This window comes from Plectropomus leopardus, chromosome 10, assembly GCF_026936395.1.
Source record: "Plectropomus leopardus strain MGB_pleo_1.0 chromosome 10, ASM2693639v1, whole genome shotgun sequence".
Lineage (NCBI taxonomy): Eukaryota > Metazoa > Chordata > Actinopteri > Perciformes > Serranidae > Plectropomus > Plectropomus leopardus.
Genome location: NC_142185.1, coordinates 9031649 through 9053131, shown reverse-complemented (window position 1 = coordinate 9053131; position 21483 = coordinate 9031649). Strand labels below are relative to the sequence as shown.

The following is a 21483-nucleotide window of genomic DNA, read 5'->3' as shown; positions in this document are numbered from 1 at the left end:
GAGAAGAGAATGTAAAACAGTAATGTGAAATACTTTGCTGCACAATTTTATATTTTTATTCCTTAGAACATTACAAAAAAGAAAGGAAAAAAAAACAACTTTGCAAAACTTCCCAAACTTGGTGATCTTCTTTTCTGCTTCCAAGCACAACTGAAGATACGACTAAATGCACCTGTGATTGGTAAAACAGGGAAAATGAAACAATAAGAAAATAGATGTTGCAGAGGCACAAAAATGAGCCATATCTGAAACAGAGTGGGTTTATTGTTTTTTTTGAACTGACTCACTGTGAGTCTAGCTTTTGCATGCACAATGAGTTATTTCCTGGTAAGTGTGGGCAAATATGGTCAATAAAGCTGAACATAAGAGGATAAATCTCTTTTTTATTTCTAGATTAACAACAAAACATAGATATTAAATAACTTTATTGTCCACTTACAATTACCATATGCCATTCATTTAATGCTTCACAAACTTTTTAAAAGCTTCATTGTATATCTGTGTGTATTGGCTGCAAATCATGTAATTTAACCAAGTAACAATGCTTTGTCACAGTACTTTTTTTATTTATTTATTTTACATTTTTTGGATTAATCTGTACTTTACTTACTCCTGTTAACTTTTAGTTCACTACATTTTCTAAATAAAATGTGTGGTTTTACTCTGATACAATTTCCATAGGTACATTCAGTGCTACAAAACAAAATCAGAGGGTTTGGCAAATTACTGGTCCTAGTTTGGCAAGCTCAATCAAAGGTTAATCCAATGCATTCTTATCCCAAACCATCACATGGTGCTGCAAAGTCAGTGACTTTCTATGTCTACTGATGATGTTTTAGGTATCCTGCTGCGCCAGCTGTTTTCGCTCCGTTGCCGTGATGTCAACAAATGCACATGGTGGGATGATGCAGAATGTTTCTTATGTTTACACAACAGCACATGGCAACCAAAGCGGTCTGTTGCGATGGCTGGTATTAGGCAACAATGTCATAGATGGTTAGGTTTAGGCAAAAGAGGCACATGGTAAGGTTAGGGAAAAAAAACACTCACATTCACAAGGGAAGCAAACTCCGTACTCCAACGCAAAGTCAGTTGTCAGTTACATCCAGCCACTTTCTTAAGTGATGCCACCCTTGCACTGTGGGTGTCCCCGGCACTGTCTAACAGCATATTATAACAACACCACCAGTTCTGTCTGAGCGTGTTCTAATCTGACGCCGTTCAGCCGGTTCCATTTGGACACGTAAGGTAGCTTTTGGCGTCAAGCCCGTTCTAAAGCACTGACAGAGTGGCACTGTTTGACAAGTTCAGGCTGGTTAATCACAGAAGGACAAATGCTAACAAGTGCTCTCAAATCAGCAGTTTAATTTCAATCCAAAAAAGCCCAGGCTTCATGTTAGATTAGATGCAACATGCTAACCGCTAAAATTCCTGTCGACAATGAGCTCATCTTCTTGATGGAAGCAGAAGTGGCAGCGAGTAATCAAGTAACTGCATGGTTACCATTCCACTGCTGTGTCAGCTCATTAGCTTAAAGATTTTCTTTAAATCCTGTAAGTCCTTAAAAAGACCTTGTTTTTCTTAACTGTACTGTGCTCTACATTTTAAGGAGATAAACTGTGGTGGTATAGATTTTGAGTGGGTTTTTTCATATATTTTTCCTGGATTTTTTTGCTGGGTTTTTGCTGCCGGGTTTCCAGAGGCTGGGCGTGGCTTCCTGGTTCTGGAGCTCTGCATGCACACCTGCTGATCATTCCACACTCATCAACTGCAGCTTAAAAACCCTGCTGTCTCTCTTACATGCTGCCAGATTGTTGGTACTGGTTGTGGATTGTGGATACTGGTACTGTTGGTTCATCTCCAGTGTCTTCTCAATCAGTGCCTCTCTCCTACAAACTCCAGCACCTCAGCCACATGCCACCCAGCCTCTCACCCCCTGAGCTGTAAGCCACACGGCCTACCAACTTCAGCCACACCTCAGCTACTTCAACTCCAGCCTCGTCACCAGTCTCAGCCTCACCTCAGTCTTCTGCCTTTATCCACCTGCAAAAACTCTACAATGAACTCCTTTCTTATCCTTTTTCCTCTTGTCTTGTGGTCTTGCTCTTGGATCCAGTTTAAAACCATTGTTAACCATTAGATAAACATCATAATTCTCGAAATTCAGTTTCCCTCTCTAACTGCTTTTACTTTCAATCCTCATGTTGATCTAATACAATTACTTTTGATAATTAAGCACAGAAAATATCATAATTAAGACTTTTCCTCAAGTAATATTCTAATAGGTTACTTTAAGTTCTACCAAATTCATTTTCTGGTTGGATATCTGTACTTTCACTCAAGTGTGGCTTTCAGTTACTTCATCCACCACTGTTGCTTTATGACTTATTTTTATTTCTTATAAAGTCACTATATAAACTGTTGACCTCCAGTACAGTTAAGATGGATTGATGAGTAGAACACAATTTACTCAACTTTAATCATCTTTATTGAATTCATTGTTTTTGGAGAGAACAATGCTGGAGCAGAGCCATTGTAAGGCTTACGTATAAAACCCAAACTGTCAAAGCACTGGGAAGGATCTGTTGTTGTAACACTTTTTTAGCCTTTGAATACAAAGAAATGAGAAAATATGAGTCATGTACAACATGTTTTTTAAAGTGTCCTTGTCACTTAAAATAAAAGGAAGGAAGACAGTAACAAGCTTATGCACTCTCCTTGGAAGGAATTTATAAATATAATCAGTGGGTACATTTTCATTAATCAGGTTTTGCAAACTGATGATATGATTATTCGGGACAGATTGCTGGGAGAAAAACAAAACAACTGCACTGCACTCCGGTTCAGCGAGGCCTCTGGTAAAGTCAGCCTATTGCAGTTTCTCACTGGTTCCTGTTCGATAAAAAAGAAGAACGGATGTGACTGAATTTTTTGCACAGCAGAGACATTCACAAAAGCGCTGAGTCAGAGTTTTTTATATTTTCAAGGATCCAGAGATATTTACAAAAATGGACATGTCCTTGTAAGTGTCCTAAAAAAGTGCTGTGTAACTGTTAAAAATGCCAAGAATAGTTCTGAACTATATAACATGTTTTTAAAGACTAGTCTGAACTTGTGCACCAATGTCAGATAGAAAAATATGAGGAACTTGAAGAAAAAGACAGGAAATTCGTCATTGATTGCGATACTGAATTCCTAAAATACATCTTCTGACCTGCAATAGACATGTCAGGTAGCACGGGCTTAACGTGTCACTGACACAACAACAAAGATCTTAACTGACAAGGAGTGTACGCTGGCTACTGTTTTCTCATCTAACTGAGCAGCCATTGAAACAGCCAGGACCTCTCAGTGGTGTGTCCACAGCCTAATCTCCAGCCATTGAGCGGACAAAACAAAAGCAAACAGAGCAGGCTGGGTAGATGGGAGGGTTGTCTGGGTGGTCCCATTTCAAACACAGACAGCTCATGGGGTAAATAGGCTGGTCTTTGTGCTGTATTTTCTTTAGTAATGTAACTGTAGGTGTTAAAATAGCAGGAAAGTCTGAAATAAGACCTTGAATGGATGCCTGTGGAAAGGGGATTTTGAAAGAGCTGCCACTTAAATCCTGAATGTATTAACCCATCCCTAACATCACAAACTTAGAAAGAAGTGTAAAGATTTCTTTGGTAAGTTTACTCTCTCCTGCTTTCTACACAGACAAACATGCAAATAGTGTGGTTACCTCTACCAACTAGAAACAGCGGCTTTGACCATGCACAGCTGTTTGTAATATTGGCTAATTAAGAAGTTAAAAGTGTCCCCCTGACTAACAGATTTTAGGTCATTTAGAATTTAAATTCCCACTTAAGCCCCTAAAAAATGCATGGTACACTGGCAAAGTAAAGCCTCGACTGTTAAAATCCTATGCACACCTGTTATCATGAAAATTACTACAACACAAAAATCCAGCCTAACGACATTGCCTGCTTCAACAGTTTGCCATAAAGTTCACAGTTTGGCAAAACTAATCAAAAGCAACTAAACTAAAAGCAAATTTCCTGTCTTTGGTTTGTCCATTCCAGGCTAATGTAGAAACAAGACAGTTAAACATGGTGATCTTCTTGTACAGGGACCTGCTCCCTATGTGGATATACAATGCTCATTCTAAGGTAACAAAAACACTACAATTCATATTTTCTGGTGATTATAGCCGAACTATAGCCGAATGAACTATATTACATTCCATTTTGGCCGACACTACGGACCTTTAATTTGATATGGTTGATGTGTTAGCAATAGTTACCTGTTTACTCGTCCAACAGAGGAGCATTAGCATTCATTCGGAGTCGTGTTTCTGGCCCTCTGATCAATATGAATTTTGTGTAAATATTCACTATTCTTTAATCTCTAAAATGTAAATGGCTTCTTAGCAACCATGTTCACCAGCTAGTTGCTAATTGTGATTAACTGCTATTTGGTAGCTGGCAGCTAGCACATTTTTGCCTTCAGAGCTATTTCACCTGCTAACTGTTAAGACAGTTTGTGTTTTTTAACCAACATTTTAACCAGGTTTGAATTCTAAAAGTGTGTTATAATAAATTTTCTAGGAACGTGTTTCGCTTTTTCAGGGGGACAAATGAAGATTTAAGATTCTGTTGAGCTATGCGGTAAACTTCCAGCAACACTTGCAGTAAGCAGAACAGGTTTTTTGTTAGACTAATGCATTTTGGCTTGTAGCCTCATCAGGGCCATCCATTCCATTGAACTATAAGCTAATGGATAAACCAAGAGAGCTGTTCAACATCTAGTAGGCCTATGCCCAAGATAATACAGTCCAATGGGAGAACAAATGACAAGGAACTGTGGGTTCATATGAGGATATACTGTATAGAGATAGAAACTGAAGCATAATGGTAACCTTCTCTCACAGAGCACTCTTCTTTAAAATAATAGAATAGTTGCCGGTTTATAAGGTAAACCTATAGTTTTACTTTAATATAACACCCCACTTCATTTATATCAGTTGGGTCACAAAACAACAAACAACATCCTCCAAAATGACCGAACAGTTGAACAAACATCTCTCATAACGGTAGCCTGTTGGTTCTGTGAGTCATGAATAAAGTAATTGTGATGAAAAATGCCAGGAAACATAAACTAAGGGTCAGATGGGAGAGAGAGAGAAAGAGAGAGGCCTTGTCATCTCCTGTGCCCATGTGCCAAGGTCTTGCAGAAGTATTTCATTTCTATAGAGCAGTGTATCTACAGAGGCAAAAAACACACTCAGACCCCAAGGTTTAGTCCCTGTGTCTCACAACTTTAACAATTTTGTCACCAATGACTTCTGTTACTGCCTCTAGAATCAATCAGGTTCATTTTCTTGATTATCTGGGCCAGCTTAAAGGTCCCATATTGTGCTCATTTTCAGATTTCAAACTTTGGGTTTTCTACTAGAATATATTCACATGCTGTCATTTTCCAAAAACACCTTTTTTTCCATACTGTCTTACTAAATGTACCTGTATTAACCCTCTGTCTGAAACTATGCCTTTTAGTGCCTGTCTCCTTAACCTCTTGAAACTTGAGCAAACTGGCTTTATATTTTAAATAAATAAATAAATAAACATAAGGGGAAGGCAATGAATAACTTAAAAGGGAATGACCCCAAAATTTGCAAAAAAAAAATAGTAAAAACTAACCAGAAAATAACCAGAAAATCAGCAGAAATAAGAAAGAAAAAGAAAAAAGAAGGAAAGAATAACAAACTAAGAAAATTACTAAGAAAAAAAGTGCTAAAATGATTCTTATAAAATGTAGTTCCTGGACAATTTTAGTTTTCATTATTAATTTTAATTTTCAGTTTATTAATATCTCACATTTTACCAATTTCTTGAAATTTGCTCATTGCCATTTCCCGTGTTTTAGAAGAAAATTAAAACTTTTTGCTCAGGTTTCAAAGATTTGAATACTTGTGAAAGTTGTCTGAATGCAGCACAAGAAAAGCTGATTTAGGTTTTCAAAAGGTTAAGACCCTTCCCAAAAGAAGCTCCTGGTGTCTTTGCACTGTCATTGCATCCAGGAGGTGACTGTTACAGCACTGTAGTGTAACTTACTTTCTTTCTATAGTAGACTTGTGACATCACAAATTAACAGAACTCCTTACAGCTCATATAAAAGCAGAGTTTCTGAATAGGGACTGTGTACATTCATCTGTGGATTTGATACTTAATGTTTCGATACTTTACAGTAGCACCTTTACCTGTTTTGAAATCAATTTAAATAGACATGGAAATCTTATTCACAAGACAGGACCTTTAATTGCTTTCTTGATTATCTATTTTTTAATAGTTTTCAGATACTGTCTGCATTGGTTGCTTATAGCACAGAAATGGCTGAGGGCATTAGACCCCTGTTTTGTCTTTCAGGCTACAAGTTGCTGATAAATGCAGCCTGTGGTCCCACAGATGGAAAAAAGATAAGTCTTTAAATGGGCACAGCAGGGTTACATTTGGAGACATTTGCTTTTAGCACTGAGGGCAGGTGGAAAATTGGTGCAGGGTCACCAGAATACACCAGTGAGGGAGCCCTGTGGTGGTGATGTCAGCCCAACTCACTTTAACATCTGTGGTGGGTGGAGCCTACTCTGCTCTCTCATCCAGCTGGAGTAATTTTTATGAAGAAGTTCAGATCATGTTGACACATTTCGGAGAATTTTGCAAATATGGAACTTACATGGTGACAATTGTTGGGTAAGATTACAGGCTCAAGGAAACATTGTATAAAGACAACAACAATATTTCATAATCAATCAAACTAAACAATTTCCCATCTAACTGGGGGGGGGGGGGCAGCTCCGCCAGAGCCACAGAGGGGGCTGCTGCTGCCCTCCACTGGATAAAAAGTTTAAAAAAAAAACAGCAGTATTAAATATAAAATTAATGGAGAATATGTAATGTGAATAATGGCATAGATAATCTTCATATGTTCCAAAAATCAAACTGCTAAAAGTGAAGTGAAAGATAAAAGATGAGATAAAAAATTGTGTACAGTATTTTATGTAGTTGTTGAATCATGTATATATATTTAAAGGCCCATCTAGGGACGGGCATTGCAAATTAGCTTAGGCTGTAAATGTTGTAGAGTAGGGTAATGTTGTAATGTTTCTTTTTTCTTTTACACAGCTACTTAGATCAGCTCTGTCCTGGGATGCTCCCTTCAGGTCAGCCCCCTCCCCCCCCTTTCATTTTGGTTTTTAACTGATGCTTTGTGGTTGCACTATCTCTCTGCTGCTGCAATGGTGCACATTTCCCAGCTGTGGGACAAATAAAGTATTATCTCATCTCATCACTTATTTTAAGAATATAAAGTGTAGATCCCTTTTCTTTTGACTTGAAATATGCTTAAATTCAAGAGGGGTGGTTAGTGTTAGCCTTTAGAGGATCATAGATGACTAAATCATAGACAGGACTGAACATGCACCTTTCTAGACCTGTTTCCTGTTTCTGAATGACTGTTATTAGTTATTATATCTGAAGCAATAAAAGTAAAATGTCAAATGCTTTCTGAAGTCTGTTACAACCCACAATGAACAGTATTCAGTCGTAGGGGAACATCATGAATGAAACGGGAAAGGGTCTAACAAGATGTAATACCTATGCCTGCAACTCTGGATATATTGTCATACTGTATGATCGCTCAATACATTTACAAACCCAAATGTTTTGTCTTTTTCTTTTTCTTTCTTTTTTTTTATTTTTGCAGGCTTCCTGTTTCCTGCTGTAATTTCCTTTTACTTAATGTGTGCTGTATTGGATGCCATTGTATAAAGGCCATCATAGTTAACTTAGCCTAGAAGAAGGTCCATGAGAAACGTATTAATGGAAAAAATATGCATATAACTTTTCAAAAATGTAATAACACATCTCATATACTCTATTTCAAGGTGCATCACTTGCTTCATTTTTAGATGAATCCCAATTAAATTTAGTTGCCATCATTATAATCACAATACAGTGATAATGATATATTTTAAGAGGCCCTATTTAAGAAAGTAACATTATGAAGGGGCTCAGAACCGATGTCTCAGTTTTGTCACATAGGCTGTCAACATGTGGTTAACAGTACATTATAATGGTTAGGTCTGCACTCTCTCCCCCTTTCACGCTGTCACTCTGACAAAAATGCCTAAAAATAATCTTTAAAAAAAAATAATAATAAAAGAGGAAAAAAGAATCATCCAAAAGACAGTTACAAAGCTCAAAGACACAAACAATGAGCACTGACACCTACATCTACACACAGCCACAAACCATCTGCCTGTGAAATTGAAAAGTTTACTTGTTTTTTTGTTTTGGATTAAAAAGCTGTGTTCCAATGATTGACCCCTCTGTAACCCCAAATATAAATCTTTTTTTGACTAATTTAAAACTGATGAATGGAAACATCGAAACAAGTAAGATAAAAAACAGCTCAGAGCAGGGCTTGACAGAGTAAGTGAATAAAATTATCAACTATGGTAAAGGCAGCAGCAATGGAAAGAAATTCTAAAATTGAAACTTGACACTTGATCTTGAGGTTACTGATTTCTCAGATATGAGTTGTTTTAGTGTGATGTCAGATGTCAAACCAGACTGAAAAACAACAGTTGATCTGTAGAAATATTATTTTTGAAATGCTTATATCCATCATTTTCTAGTATTTTGTTGAAGAAGAACAAGTTTGAGATTGGTCTGTAATCAGCTATTAAAAATGGATGCAGCTGTGTTGTACTCCTGTGACTGTATTTTTTAAACAAAAATTGCTTTATTACATGTCTGAGCATCTAACACAATGTTAGAAGAAAGTACAATTTAAACATAATCAAGTTGCCAACATCCAACATCTGTGAGATCAAAAATAGAGGCAACCTGACAACCTGTTTTCAAGATTGTCATATTCATGTAGATTGCTTAAGATAGATAATATCTATGGTTTGCGTACTTCCTTTGAAGAAATACAGTTTGCTAATAGAGCATTAGCGATACCACTAGCACGCACCTTACGCAAGGAGCTCTACCACATTTCCAAGTAAAAACCACACTCCCGGCTAAATAGATTTATTCTTGTTAACCTGTTTGTATCAAGAAAGGAGGATGAAGCTACAACTTTTGATCATTAATGTTTTGATGAATTTGGTTCTTACTAATCAAGAAGAAGAGGAAAAACAGGTAAACAGTTTATTTATTTATTTATTTATTTATTTACATGCTTATTTGACAGGGACAAATGTATGACACATTGATTCATAAGAAATATAACGTAGATGCTATGCATACAGGTTTCTAGCCAAGACTAATTTGCAAGCCCCGTCCCTGGTTAGGCTGCCAAGATGCAACTTTCTGAATTTTTGTCTTTATGAAACTGCAGCTGGGGTACTGAATCATTGTTCAACAATTTAATTTAAATCTGTGTTGTTTTTTTCTTCTTTTTTGTTAAATAAACAATACAAGACCTATACATTTCAGGCTAAGAAATTGTTTCTTATTGCCTTTCAGTGTCATTGTATGCTAATATTACACAGGGAGAATGTTATTATGTTGTCTAAAATAGTTATAGAAGCTCATTTTAATATAACCAACAACTGAGGTTGGCTTCGGGATTTTTAGATGGTTTGGGGGACAATATTCAACATTCTATCAAAGTGTTTTCCTCTAAACAAAAAGTTGTGAAAATGTGTCACATTGTGGGATGCACGCTTATTCATTTTATTGCTGAGAATGAGACGGCTAGATAACAATCTAATGTAATATGTCTAGCCAGTCAAAATTAGGCTAACACCAGCAGCCTGTTAGTTTGGCTTAGCACAAAGACTGAAACAAGGGGAAAAAGCCTGGCTCATTTCAAAGGTAACAAGAACACAGTGCAATAAAACTGCTATAAATAAAGTGTTGAAAAAGAAAGCAGAGCTGGACCTACCAAATTAGGCACCTTAGGCAAGCTTCACTCTCTTTACACTTACTCTAATGCTCTATACATACACTCCTCCCATTTTGAGCTCTTTATGCAGCTGCATATGCAGCCCATTCTCATTCCGAAGTCATAAAATACTGCTGCTTTTTTGAAGTGCTTTTAGTGTAAGATCCTGATACCAAAAGCCACCTTCTGCGTCCACATAATTTGTCTTGTGCTTTTATTTATGTCACGGCATTGGTTGCCATGTGCTTTAGTTGTCTTAACATAACCACATGCAGTGTCATCCCATATGCAGTTTATGACTCCACAATAGTGCCATACCAGAGTGTCAGCAGAAGACACAGAGGGTACCTGCAATGTAATATGTAGATTTGGAAGTCCACTGCAAAGTGGCAATATGTGACAACTTGGGATGAAAAAGTACTGGCCTATTTCACCTATAGGTAGATTCGCCACTGCAAGAATGCAAAAAGGTGTATTTCCCAAAATGTCAAATGATTCCTTTAAAGCAGCTTACTTGTGCTTCATCTGATACTTTCTTAAGGCATAGGGCAAGACTTAACCATATCAGTTTGGTTGGATAGCACCAGTCACACTGCTTTGGTAGTAAAGCACTCTTAGATTTATTCTTCTAAGATTCATTACCTAGTTCCCAGTGCAGCTTAAGCAGTATTTTGCTATTCTCTATTTTGCCAAAATGGTGACACTAGACAGTCAGTTCCGCTATTGTGTGAAGCTTTATAGCAGAGTTTCAGGAGCAGGACCACACCTCTACCGCACCTCAACCGCGCCTCTTCCAGCTTAAATATCCTCCTAACCCGATCTCCCCCTTTCGTTCTCGTTATTCTGCACCCCTCCCTCCCTCCCTCAATCTCTTTCCTTTTCCTCCTTCTGTCCGTACGATCCTAGGGGATCTGTCGTGCCCGGGAGCCACGGCGGATTCCCACCGAAGCTTCCCCACACCGCACTCAACCATCCATTCCAATAATCCAACATCAATGTTTATACCAAATCTACATTCACGTCAATAAATTAATTAATTCCGATTGAGGTGTGGTCCTTGCTAGTGAATACTTCTTCTACTACTACCTGTTTAACCTACAATGGTTTTGTTTTTATGCAGATGACAACATCTCCTGGATTTCTGATTGATGAAGATTACTTCAATGCCCTTCTCAATTCCACCCCTCCGGATGAGGATGAACCATCTGCTCCTTGTAGTGTAACCATGCCTGGATATAGTAGCTTGGGCATGACAATCACATACATCATTGTGTTTGTCCTAAGCATGGTGGGCAACAGTGTGGTTGTCTATGTGGTTTGTTGTATGAAGAAAGGCAGAGCCAGCACAGACATCTATTTGATGCACCTGGCGATAGCAGACCTTCTCTTCTGTCTCACCCTCCCGTTCTGGGCCGTCAGTGCGTTTGGATCTGATTGGATCTTCGGCACCTTCCTGTGCAAACTCCTGTCAGGCTTCCAAGAGGCGTCAGTATACAGTGGTGTCTTCCTGTTGGCGTGCATCAGTGTGGACCGTCACTTTGCCATTGTGAGAGCTACACGTGTCCTGCCCTCCCATCACCTGTGGGTGAAAGTGGTGTGCAGTGTGGTGTGGCTGGTGGCTGGAGTGCTGTCCTTACCCGTGGCAGTTCAGAGGGAGAGCATGTATGCTCAAGATCTGAACCAGAACATTTGCTATGAAAATCTAACAGGTGAAAGCAGCGAGCACTGGCGTGTTGGATTGCGCGTCCTGCGCCATACGGTGGGCTTTTTCCTGCCACTGGTGGTGATGGGTATCTGCTATGGCTCCATTGTCGTGACACTGTTTCACACGCGGAATCAACAGAAGCACAAGGCCATGCGCGTTATCCTGGCGGTGGTGTTGGCATTTGTTCTGTGCTGGCTGCCTTATAACATAATTGTGCTCATTGACACACTCAGACGAGGTGGATCAATCATAGTGGAGATATGCGACACTCACTACGTGCTGGAAATGATGCTAAAAGTGACCCAAGTGTTGGCTTTTATGCACTGTGCAGTGAATCCAGTGCTCTATGCTTTCATTGGGGAGAAGTTCCGTAACCAGCTGCTTTTGACGCTTTGCAAACATGGCCTCATCAGCAAGAGGTTCCAGATGGCGTACAGGACAGGCTCAGTCAGCAGTGCAGGGAGCATCAGATCTAGAAACACCTCTACCATGTAAATATCAGGGGTATACTGCTAGCCTTGATCCGTCCAGCTGTCACAAAATTCACCTACCAACTTCTCTCATGCGTACAAAGTGAAATATAGAGTATTTCTTGGAAAGAAGCAGCAACATCCTTCAACTTTAGAGGTGCTTCTAGGAAGACTTTGTTCTTATTCAATGTATCTTCATACAACGATTCGTATGATATGTTAGAAAAAAGTACAACAATATTGATGAAGTAGCACCACACAAATTAAGTTTTGTACTTAACATAAAGTTAGGAAAGTAAAGTTACCTTGGTTGGGTTTGGGAGGGTAAAAGTAGGTTAGGTTTTGGAAAGTAAAGTTATACTCTTAGGTTAGTTTAGGCAAGTAAAGTTGGGTAGCTTGGGTTTAGGAAAGTTAAGTTATGTAGGTTAGGTTTGGGTAAGCAAAGTTGTGACGTTAGGGTTAGAAAAGTAAAGTTACATTCGTAGTTTAGTTTTAGGAAAATAAAGTTACACACATAGGCTAGATTTCGGCAAGTAAAGTTACGTAGGTTAGTTGTAGGAAAACAAACATGGTGACCTCTTAGCTTAAAACAAAGGCTTTCACACGGTAAACAATCACCTGTCTCCTGGGGAAAAGTTCTGTGTTTGTTTGACCTATTCACCAACACAACCTGTCTTGTAAACAGGCTTTTGCTCTTTATGCTATTTTTTTCTTAGTTTGCAGACTTTTTAGACAGACATTTAAACCCTGTGAACTTTTTTAACTTTTTTGTTAACGTTTTATCCTTTTTCCAGATAGTAGTGAAAACAAAACCAAAAAGAGTAAAAGAGATCACAATGAGATATCTCAATCTTTCAAAACAGGAAGACATTGTGAAATCAGCTTTCTGTTCTCAAGAGCAAGGCACAGCTGGTCTTTTTGCTTTGTGTCTGGGCAAACTGTGGAGTCTGTACAAACCACTGGAGCAGGAAACATAACATTGTTATTTGTTATCAACGCTGTAATCTTAAAATGCTGTATTTTCTCACAGTCCAGCAATTACTTTTTTTCTTTTGTGTGTAAGATATTTGTTTATATGCATGGGTACCTTGTTCATATATGTGCAGGTAGTACACATGAGTGTGTGTGTGCGTGTGTGTGTGTGTGTGTGTGTGCGTGTGTGTGCATACCTAAGTGGGTGGCTAATATTAAGGAGAAAAATGAAGAATGCATCCTCATGAGAAATTGTGATTACAATTAGGGGATGAGATGTTCTCATATTGTCTAATCATATGAATTTTTAGGATATTTTCAATTTGTTATCTGTTGTTAGTGCTAAACTAAAGCCAACGGTTTGATTTACTCTTTTGGACTATTTCTATTAAGTGTTAAGAGTTAAATGTTTTTTTCTGACATGTAGTTTTCCCATCTATCTAATATAGAGTATGGAGCTGTTATTTAGATAAAAGCTGCTTTGTAGCGCATTAAATAGTTCTGATTGTAAACACAAATGAAATGTGTACTCATTACTTGGATTGAAACAAATCCTTGAACCCTAGACAGTATGTGGTCTTTCCTCAGTCAAGTTGTGTGAATTAATTGTTTTATTCATTCTTTCAATGAAATTCTTAAGTGCCAGTCTCCCTTCAAGCAAAAAATAACAAAATCAGAATTAAAGTTAAATTTGGGAAAAAACAAATAAGGGTTTGTTTTTTTTAAACTGAGTTTAAATAGATTTAGAGTCGTTTGTAAAACATTGTAATCATATCTCAGTTTTGGATAGCAATTCACCATGAGACCTGTTTCTTCAGAAATTCAAATGTCCTGTTCCTGGTTAGGGTCTGTTTTTCTGCTTATTACTGTAGTGGCTGTTACAACTAATTCTCACAATGCAGTTTTTGGGCCTAATATTAAAACCTGTCTCACATAACATGACATATTGGAACCAGTTTCCTTTCTATATGTCAATATGTTTGTTTGTCCATTCTTATAATGGAAGAATCTGATTAATTCATGAAAGGGGCAAAAACACAGACTTGCTAGCTGGATCTGTGTATAAAGTTAACCTGCAGCAAAGCAATCTTTGGGAGAAATCTAATTTGGTTAACTAAATCTTAAACTTAAAACTACTTATATTCAATACTTATGACTAATAGTGGTACAAGGGATTTACAATTACAGTAGAGAAGCAATGGGCAAAAAATAATTTGTTTCCTTTTATCATAGTTTCAGTAGTTAACTAGAACTACACAAAAATGGACAAAAAATATGGACTATGTAAATATGAATGTATCCACAAGCTGCTGCAAAACATACATAAAATGTAGTATATATGTACTAATGTAGTATATGTTAACTATTACCCAACACTGCTGGCCAGGTGCATTAAGATGCCACCAGCACACAGGTCAGTATTTGTTTGATAAAGTTTTCTGTTGGAAGGAAGTGTATACCCCCACCCCCCATCCAAAAAAGAAGACGTATTTGCTCTACATAAAGAAAAGTGAAAAGGAGATGACCTGCTTTATACCTGATTTTAAAAAAGAAGAAATAAATAGAGGAAGTGCAGTATTTCATCAGCGCCTGTTTGGTCAGCTGAAGATCTTTTGACAGCAAAACCACCACAAGGTTTATGTTAAAAAATTATAATAATAATTAGTGGTTTGATACCAGCATCAGCCCTGTATGACAGTGTTACAGCTGGAAATCCATCAACTCTCCCCTTAAAGTACAATCATTTTTAAATTTAAAATCTATTTCTTTAATGAGATGAGGCCACACAATAAGGCACTTCTGCCAGAGGATGGAGTCTTTTTCCACCAAATCATGCAATCACTGACTCAATGTGTGCAATTTAGGGGGATATAGTGTCATCTATTGGTAAGGATTGAAAAGTGCAACCAACTTCTTATGGTTAGAGTTCCTTCAATGTTAATTGTTCAGAAGGTTTTTACCGTGAGCCAAATTATCCACAAAGGTGTCACCGTCTCCAAAACAAATAGATCAAGTGATTAAAACTGGTAGAACACTGAATGACCTGTTTTACATCACAAATTAGTGTTTCGACTATGGTTGGCATGACTGAGATGGGCAGCTAGACAGCACCTGCTATTGTGTGCTTACCTTTTTTTCCTGTTAACGTAAGATCCAGAGGACGTTTTTACGGAGAGCTGAAACAGGTGCAATGATTTAAAACCATAGACTGTGTATAAAGATGGACTACATAAAACTTTTCCAAAGTGAAGCCAAAACATCCTGATCACCCCCTGGCAGCTGATTGCAATTTAGGTCATAATCCATTGCTCCCTCCATGTTAGTAAATGGAACATGGGCCATACTAAAAACTCAAAATAGGCTTAACATCGAACAAATGTTTCCCTAAGATGTTTTATGCCCTTTAAAGTAATTCTTATCACCTTAATGTTTGTTCAATTGTTTGTTTTTCTGATAAATTAGGTTTTAATTAGTTATTTGATGCAATAAACAGGGATTTGACTTCATGATTGCACTGTGTGTGCTTATCGTTGTGCTCATATGTGATGGCGAATAGTCAAAAGGGTTGTGTGAACGAGATCACCACGCAGTCTGGCTCCAGATGACGTGACCAGTACAAGATGGCAGCAGCTGTAACTGGGATATTTTGGTGTCATTTTTGCACAGACAGAGGAAGTGGATGTATGTCATCCAGCTCTATGTACAGTTTAGGCTGAAACCAGTAAATCCCTGAATAATGCATTATCATTCTAAAAAGTCAGTGCTCTTTTCACTCGTCGTGAAAGAGCTTTGAACTATGGGGGCCACCACAAAAATGCAAATTGCCCTATCAAGAGCCAGTGTTTGGATGGTCCATTCTGGGCTACTTTAAAAAAAAACATGGCGGTGCAACATGCTCCCTGTGTAGGTAAGACATAAATAGCTCATTCTATGGTAAAAAACAAAACAAAAAAATACCCCAAAACACTAGAATTCTTATTTTCAGGTGATTATACACGAAAGAAAACATACTTTCATGTTACATTTCATTTCTGTCAATGTAGCCGATTCCTCTAAATCCTACACACTGGACCTTTAAATACTTACTAGTATCCTATGGGAATTGAAAACTCAGGTAATATGTTGCATAAGTATGGCAACTTTAATCTGAGTCCAGCTCTAATTTCTCAGGATAATTGAAAACATCTGTGAGGGACATTTTGACATTTCACAATAGGAAAAGTAGGTTATTAAGGGTAAAAGTAGGTCAACTCAATTCATAAAGTGGTGCGAGTGTTAGGTATATTATCATGTATAATTATTTGTTATGTTATGTTTACATTTCGTTCGCCCTTGCTCGATATAATGACCGCTTTGACTCTTGATTCTGAATGAGAAAACGTGCTTTTCCTCAGTGGGCGGGGTCCAGCCTGTACGTAGGCGGATATCATGTTACCATGGTAACAGCATAGTCGCAGCCCGTCTGTTGACTCTCTGCAGCAGCTAGCTAACTGTGACTACTAACTCCGCTAAAGTGGCCTGCTGATCATTTTTTAAACCACTGGGTTTGAGCGCTCACTCCAGGATCATTAAGGTAATCCCGATATGTAACGTAGGATGATATTACTGCGCTAATTTATAAGGTTATCTTCTCAGAGCAAAACGGATAACGTTAGCGGTCAGAGCTACTGAGAAGCTAGACATGGTGCTTTAATTACGCAGCACTGCTTCCGATCTTTTTTCGAAATAAAATACAACTACCTATAGAAGCAAAAAAATCAGTGCCTGTCTTGTTAACCTTTTTTATGAAAGTAATGTCTTAGAGTGTTTGTAAAGATCAATATGAAACAGTCACATCCATGTTCTTGTGGAGCCAGTTTGCTTTTATACCTAAAACACCTAAAAATTGATTTGTAGGAAAATATTTCTGTGGAGCCTGTGTAGTTTGTAAGTCATACTTGGACTATGAAAGGAGATGAGAAAATTACACACCCATTTCCACATTGAAATATATATAAATATATATTACATGGCCTGTTGAAAATGTGTCATTAATGGTTTGTTAAGGGACTGTTTGCTATTTATATACACATCATCCCACCATGTGCTTTTGTTGACATGGTAGCACACTAGAGCAAACACACAGACAAAAAGAAGTAGAAATAAAACGCAAGCCACTCATCTGATAAAAAGAGTACAGTCCCAAAAGTTATTTATTGTCTGCTTTCATTTTGAAAGGTACACACTTACACCGGAAGTCGCAACGCAACAAACAACAGTAGCTTCCCTTTATTTTCAGCCATGTTTCTTTGACGAGTGAACTAATGTTAATGTTTCTACAGAATGAGCTTTAATTACCGTACTTAGGTTGTGGAGGTTAAAGGTGGGGATACACTTAAAGTTACCATTATGAAAATGAAAAATGCCATTATGTTTCACGTCTTTCACGTCTTTGTTGTTAGCCGAGTGCCGTCAGCTCAGTTTGTTCAGCTAACGGTAGTTCGGTAAACCGTGTTTTAGTCTTGCATTTGCCTCGACATTTAACGTCGACAGTCGGTGTCGTTGTTGTCTTGTTGCTCTCCAGCAGTGTGTGAAGGAGGAGAGGATGTCTAATGATCTCGCGGGAGTGTGGGAGGTGGCGCTGAGCGATGGAGTCCACAGGATAGAGTTTGAACACGGCACGACCACCGGAAAGAGGGTCATCTACGTTGACGGAAAGGTGTGAATCACGATCGAGAGACAAGACGAAACATGTTTTTATGACAAAAACTGACTGCTTTTATGACTCACAGCTTCTCTTTTACAATGCAAGCTGTTTACTCTCTGTTTCTACATCACACTCCAGGAGATCCTGAGACGGGACTGGATGTTTAAACTCGTGGGGAAGGAGACATTCAATGTGGGCAAATCAGACACTAAAGCAACCATCAACATCGATGCAGTCAGTGGGTTTGCATATGAGTACACACTGGAGATCAATGGGAAGAGCTTGAAGAAGTACATGGAGAACAGGTCAAAGGTCACCAGCACCTGGGTTCTCAACCTGGATGGCACTGACTGCAGGGTGGTTCTGGGTGAGCCTCTCCATGTTTACATTCACTGCATCTGATCATGTAGTTATTATATCATGGGTTAATGTGATGATGTGTGAATCCACTACCTCATGTCATTAGTGTCTGTGTTCACACAATCAATCAAGATAGATATTGTATTGATATTTAACATAGTGTGATTCCTGCCCCTTCAAAACAACCCACTAATATTATTCTAGAGCTGAGGTTAAGCTGTTTACCAGCGCTAAGCCCCACGCCATCTTCAGCCACCTCTGTCATCTGGGCAAGTTAATCCGCCTTATAATTATACCCCTTAAAGTTGATCAGGCGACATGCTACCTGAAGCATGCATAACACATAACAACTACTGTACATTAGAGGGCAATAAATAAAAATAAATCTTGTTAGTTGAATAATGTAAATACTTCTTCACAGGACGGGTAGGTCTATGCGAGAGTGATCTATAGTAGCAATATCACAGATAAATCTTTCTGGTGTGGTTAACTAGCTCAGATGTTGATAATAACATTGATAGAACTGTCAAACCACTTGTTCCCCTTTCGTGGTTTTATGGGAGGCCATCAATGTTGTTTTTTTTCTGTAGAAAAGGTAAGATTGAATATGTTACATAGATCAAGCCATGTCTTTCAAAAGGGTTTACGTTTTCACGATCAGAAGGATCAAATGTCCTCAAGAGGTAGTGGTAACCAGTCAAAATAACAAACATTCAAATACAGCTTGCAGTAGAGCTGGATGACATGCAGAAAGAATCATAATGGGGTTATTTTTACAGATCTTACGATATGAGTTGTCATTTTAGTAAAAATGGTGATTCACAGCACTCAGAAAAATGTATGTTTGAAGAAGGTTCCCTGTCAATACGTGTTTTGCTTTCAAATACATTGGCACATAGGCAATGGCAACATCTTCTATCAGTTAGATACAGGAAACTAAATTGTATTTACAAATTTAAGTTAATTTGTGAAAAGTGTAATTTACTGTGACTACATTGTCGCCAGCACCAGGAATTTGTGTTTTTATTACAATGAAGAACCACCAACAATTTCTCTTCAAAGTAAAGACTTATTTGTTGTCATTGTTGTTTCCATTACCTCCACTTTATTTTGTTGTTCCAACTTTAAGTACATGTATGCATTATCTACTACATTTTTGCATTTCAAATGAGGGTGGCTGTATTATATAGATTTTCTATAGGTGATCTATATATCAGGGACAGCCTGCAAGACAAGGAACAGATTCAGACCATGGTATTGCTCTCTTGCGTGTTGTTTTGGACACCACACGATGATCTGATAAAGTCATTCTCACAGCATTGCCTAACAGCATTAGAAACAAATAACTCAAACATGGCTGTACACAAACAGCAACTCTTAATTGGAAGTCACATTACATACTTTAACTGCCCTGCAGTTGCATGTTTCATTGATTCAGTGTCTGTTTTGTTTGTTTTTTTTCCAGAGAAAGACACCATGGATGTTTGGTGTAATGGACAAAACATTGAGACTGCAGTAAGTATATAAACAGTAGCTGATACTGAATACAGGACACACCACTGAAATTTTATGTCAGGGAAAATCACAGGGAAATCAAAATCCTAAAATAAGACAAACCACAGCACTATCAGCTTGTGTGGGTAGAAAACCTCAAATTCTCTGTGGCTCTACAGATTGATTGCTTTGCTTGTCCTCTCTCTTGTCTGATTTGCACCTGCAGGGGGAATTTGTGGACGATGGCACAGAAACACATTTCACTCTCGGAGACCACAACTGCTGCGTTAAGGCTGTGAGCAGCGGGAAGAGACGAGACGGGATCATTCACACGCTGCTCGTGGACGGCACAGAGATAGCTGAGTGCACAGAGTGACGGTACGTGTGTGTGTGTGTGTGTTTACATTTGTATGAAAGCAGAGATCTGAATTGTATGTGTGACTTGTATCTGTGAACCTGAAGGAGGGTGCAGAGGAGGAGAGTGTCATTTAAAACTGTTGGAGTCGGGGACCAACTGACAGAAATATGCCCTCCTGTTTTAATGGCTTGGCCTCTGGAGGGTATGTTAGCCATATATTTGTACTGTAAAGGATGTTCTGTAATTCAAGCAGTAAGAGTTGAGGACACGACCCAAAGTCAGGGGAGTTTTAGAAGAGAAGGTGCAGCTATAAATCTCAACCACAAAAAGGGATTTACTGTCTCAGAATGTAACTTCTCTGAGTTATTAACTTGTACTTGATATTGACATAAAAAATATCAATTTTAGTAACTTTATCAGCATTAGAGGCCAGATGTGCCATAGCTATCTAACTCAGCCCGGCTCGGTTTGCCCTGTGGTTGTTAACACGAGCAGCTGGGCCCTCTTCGTCAAATGTGGCTCAACTAATTCAGGCTAATAAGCTGTTATCAGGCTACAACAATCCTGTTTATTCTCACCCAATTTATTTGGTTCTTTCAAAGAAGTTTGAGAATTGATTTATTGATCCCGGATGAAGTTATCTTGAATAACACCACATTTTTAATTAGAGTTAACAAGATGAAACAATTTGCACAAAGTGCATGAAGTGGGGTTAAAAAATGACATACTGGAATACCATGAAAATTTAAAAAGTGCTTAAAAAGGGCTTGAAATACAAATGAACTGCATAACTAGGGATGAGTGAGCACACCATTATCTGTAGTGGGAATGGGCTGAGTCTGAACTGGATGTGAGTGTGGCCTAAATGGGAAACAGGTGGGAGCTAACCCAAAAACTAAAAACTCAGATTGATATAGTTTGATCAAAAGTTGCCATATTTATTATTTCTTAGAAAACTACTCACCTGAATTATACTGGTAAAATACATTATCTGTACCAGACACTTGTTTCATCTGAGCACTCAGCTCAACCCTACACATAACGCGCTCATGTACTGACCAACATTTTTTCATCAAGTCATTGTAATTAAGTAGTTCAGAAAACACACAACAGACACATTTAGTAATATTAGCGCATATAATATTGTTGCTCACAGCTGTTATATAAAGTCAGCGCTGATGGTCAGAGAACCTTAGCTGTTTTGGCATACCTCTTCTCCACCAGCATGGAACCTTCTGGTCCCTGTATCCCATTTTGAACCATTTAGAGCATTTCGACCAAAAATACACAAGTTCAGAGCCCAAAAAGTTGGTTCTCTGCTGGGGCCCAAAAATAGCAGGTTTTCCTTGACCTGAAGTGCGAACCGTGATGATATCATAGGGTGTGTCATATTCTACAAAATGGAAAGAGATGATTGAGAAGGCAATAATGGAAAAGTGAGAATTTGTCAGACAAAAAAGAGTATGCAGTTGTGTCATTTAAAATTTGTTTATGCTTCTTT

At 38.2% G+C, this 21483-nt stretch overlaps 2 protein-coding genes across 5 annotated transcripts; both read left to right on the top strand.

The window, feature by feature from the left end:
- Positions 1–9003: 9003 nt before the first annotated feature.
- Positions 9004–14025, top strand: cxcr2 (chemokine (C-X-C motif) receptor 2). The gene is made up of 2 exons (XM_042495016.2): positions 9004–9188; positions 11057–14025. Exons 1-2 carry the CDS (start codon positions 9114–9116, stop codon positions 12134–12136), a joined length of 1155 nt encoding a protein of 384 aa, XP_042350950.2. The 5' UTR covers positions 9004–9113; the 3' UTR covers positions 12137–14025.
- A 2496-nt stretch (positions 14026–16521) lies between these two features.
- Positions 16522–20798, top strand: faima (Fas apoptotic inhibitory molecule a). Of its 4 annotated transcripts, none has more exons than XM_042494634.2 (5): positions 16522–16657; positions 17648–17782; positions 17909–18137; positions 19596–19645; positions 19851–20798. In XM_042494634.2, exons 2-5 carry the CDS (start codon positions 17669–17671, stop codon positions 19998–20000), a joined length of 543 nt encoding a protein of 180 aa, XP_042350568.1. In that variant the 5' UTR covers positions 16522–16657; positions 17648–17668; the 3' UTR covers positions 20001–20798. The 4 variants fall into 4 exon arrangements, with proteins under 4 accessions (XP_042350568.1, XP_042350570.1, XP_042350569.1 ...); XM_042494636.2 differs by having other exon boundaries at positions 16534–16657; positions 17651–17782; XM_042494635.2 differs by lacking the exon at positions 16522–16657 and adding an exon at positions 17316–17446.
- The last annotated feature ends 685 nt before the right edge of the window (positions 20799–21483 follow it).

Bases quoted from the DNA above. Each gene is read 5' to 3' on its own strand.
- cxcr2 (XM_042495016.2), top strand. From the start codon at position 9,114: ATGAAGCTACAACTTTTGATCATTAATGTTTTGATGAATTTGGTTCTT. The intron at 9,189-11,056 runs GTAAACAGTTTA...GTTTTTATGCAG, and splicing joins AAGAAGAAGAGGAAAAACAG to ATGACAACATCTCCTGGATT.
- faima (XM_042494634.2), top strand. From the start codon at position 17,669: ATGTCTAATGATCTCGCGGGAGTGTGGGAGGTGGCGCTGAGCGATGGA. The intron at 18,138-19,595 runs GTGAGCCTCTCC...TTTTTTTTCCAG, and splicing joins TGACTGCAGGGTGGTTCTGG to AGAAAGACACCATGGATGTT. The intron at 19,646-19,850 runs GTAAGTATATAA...TTGCACCTGCAG, and splicing joins GACAAAACATTGAGACTGCA to GGGGAATTTGTGGACGATGG.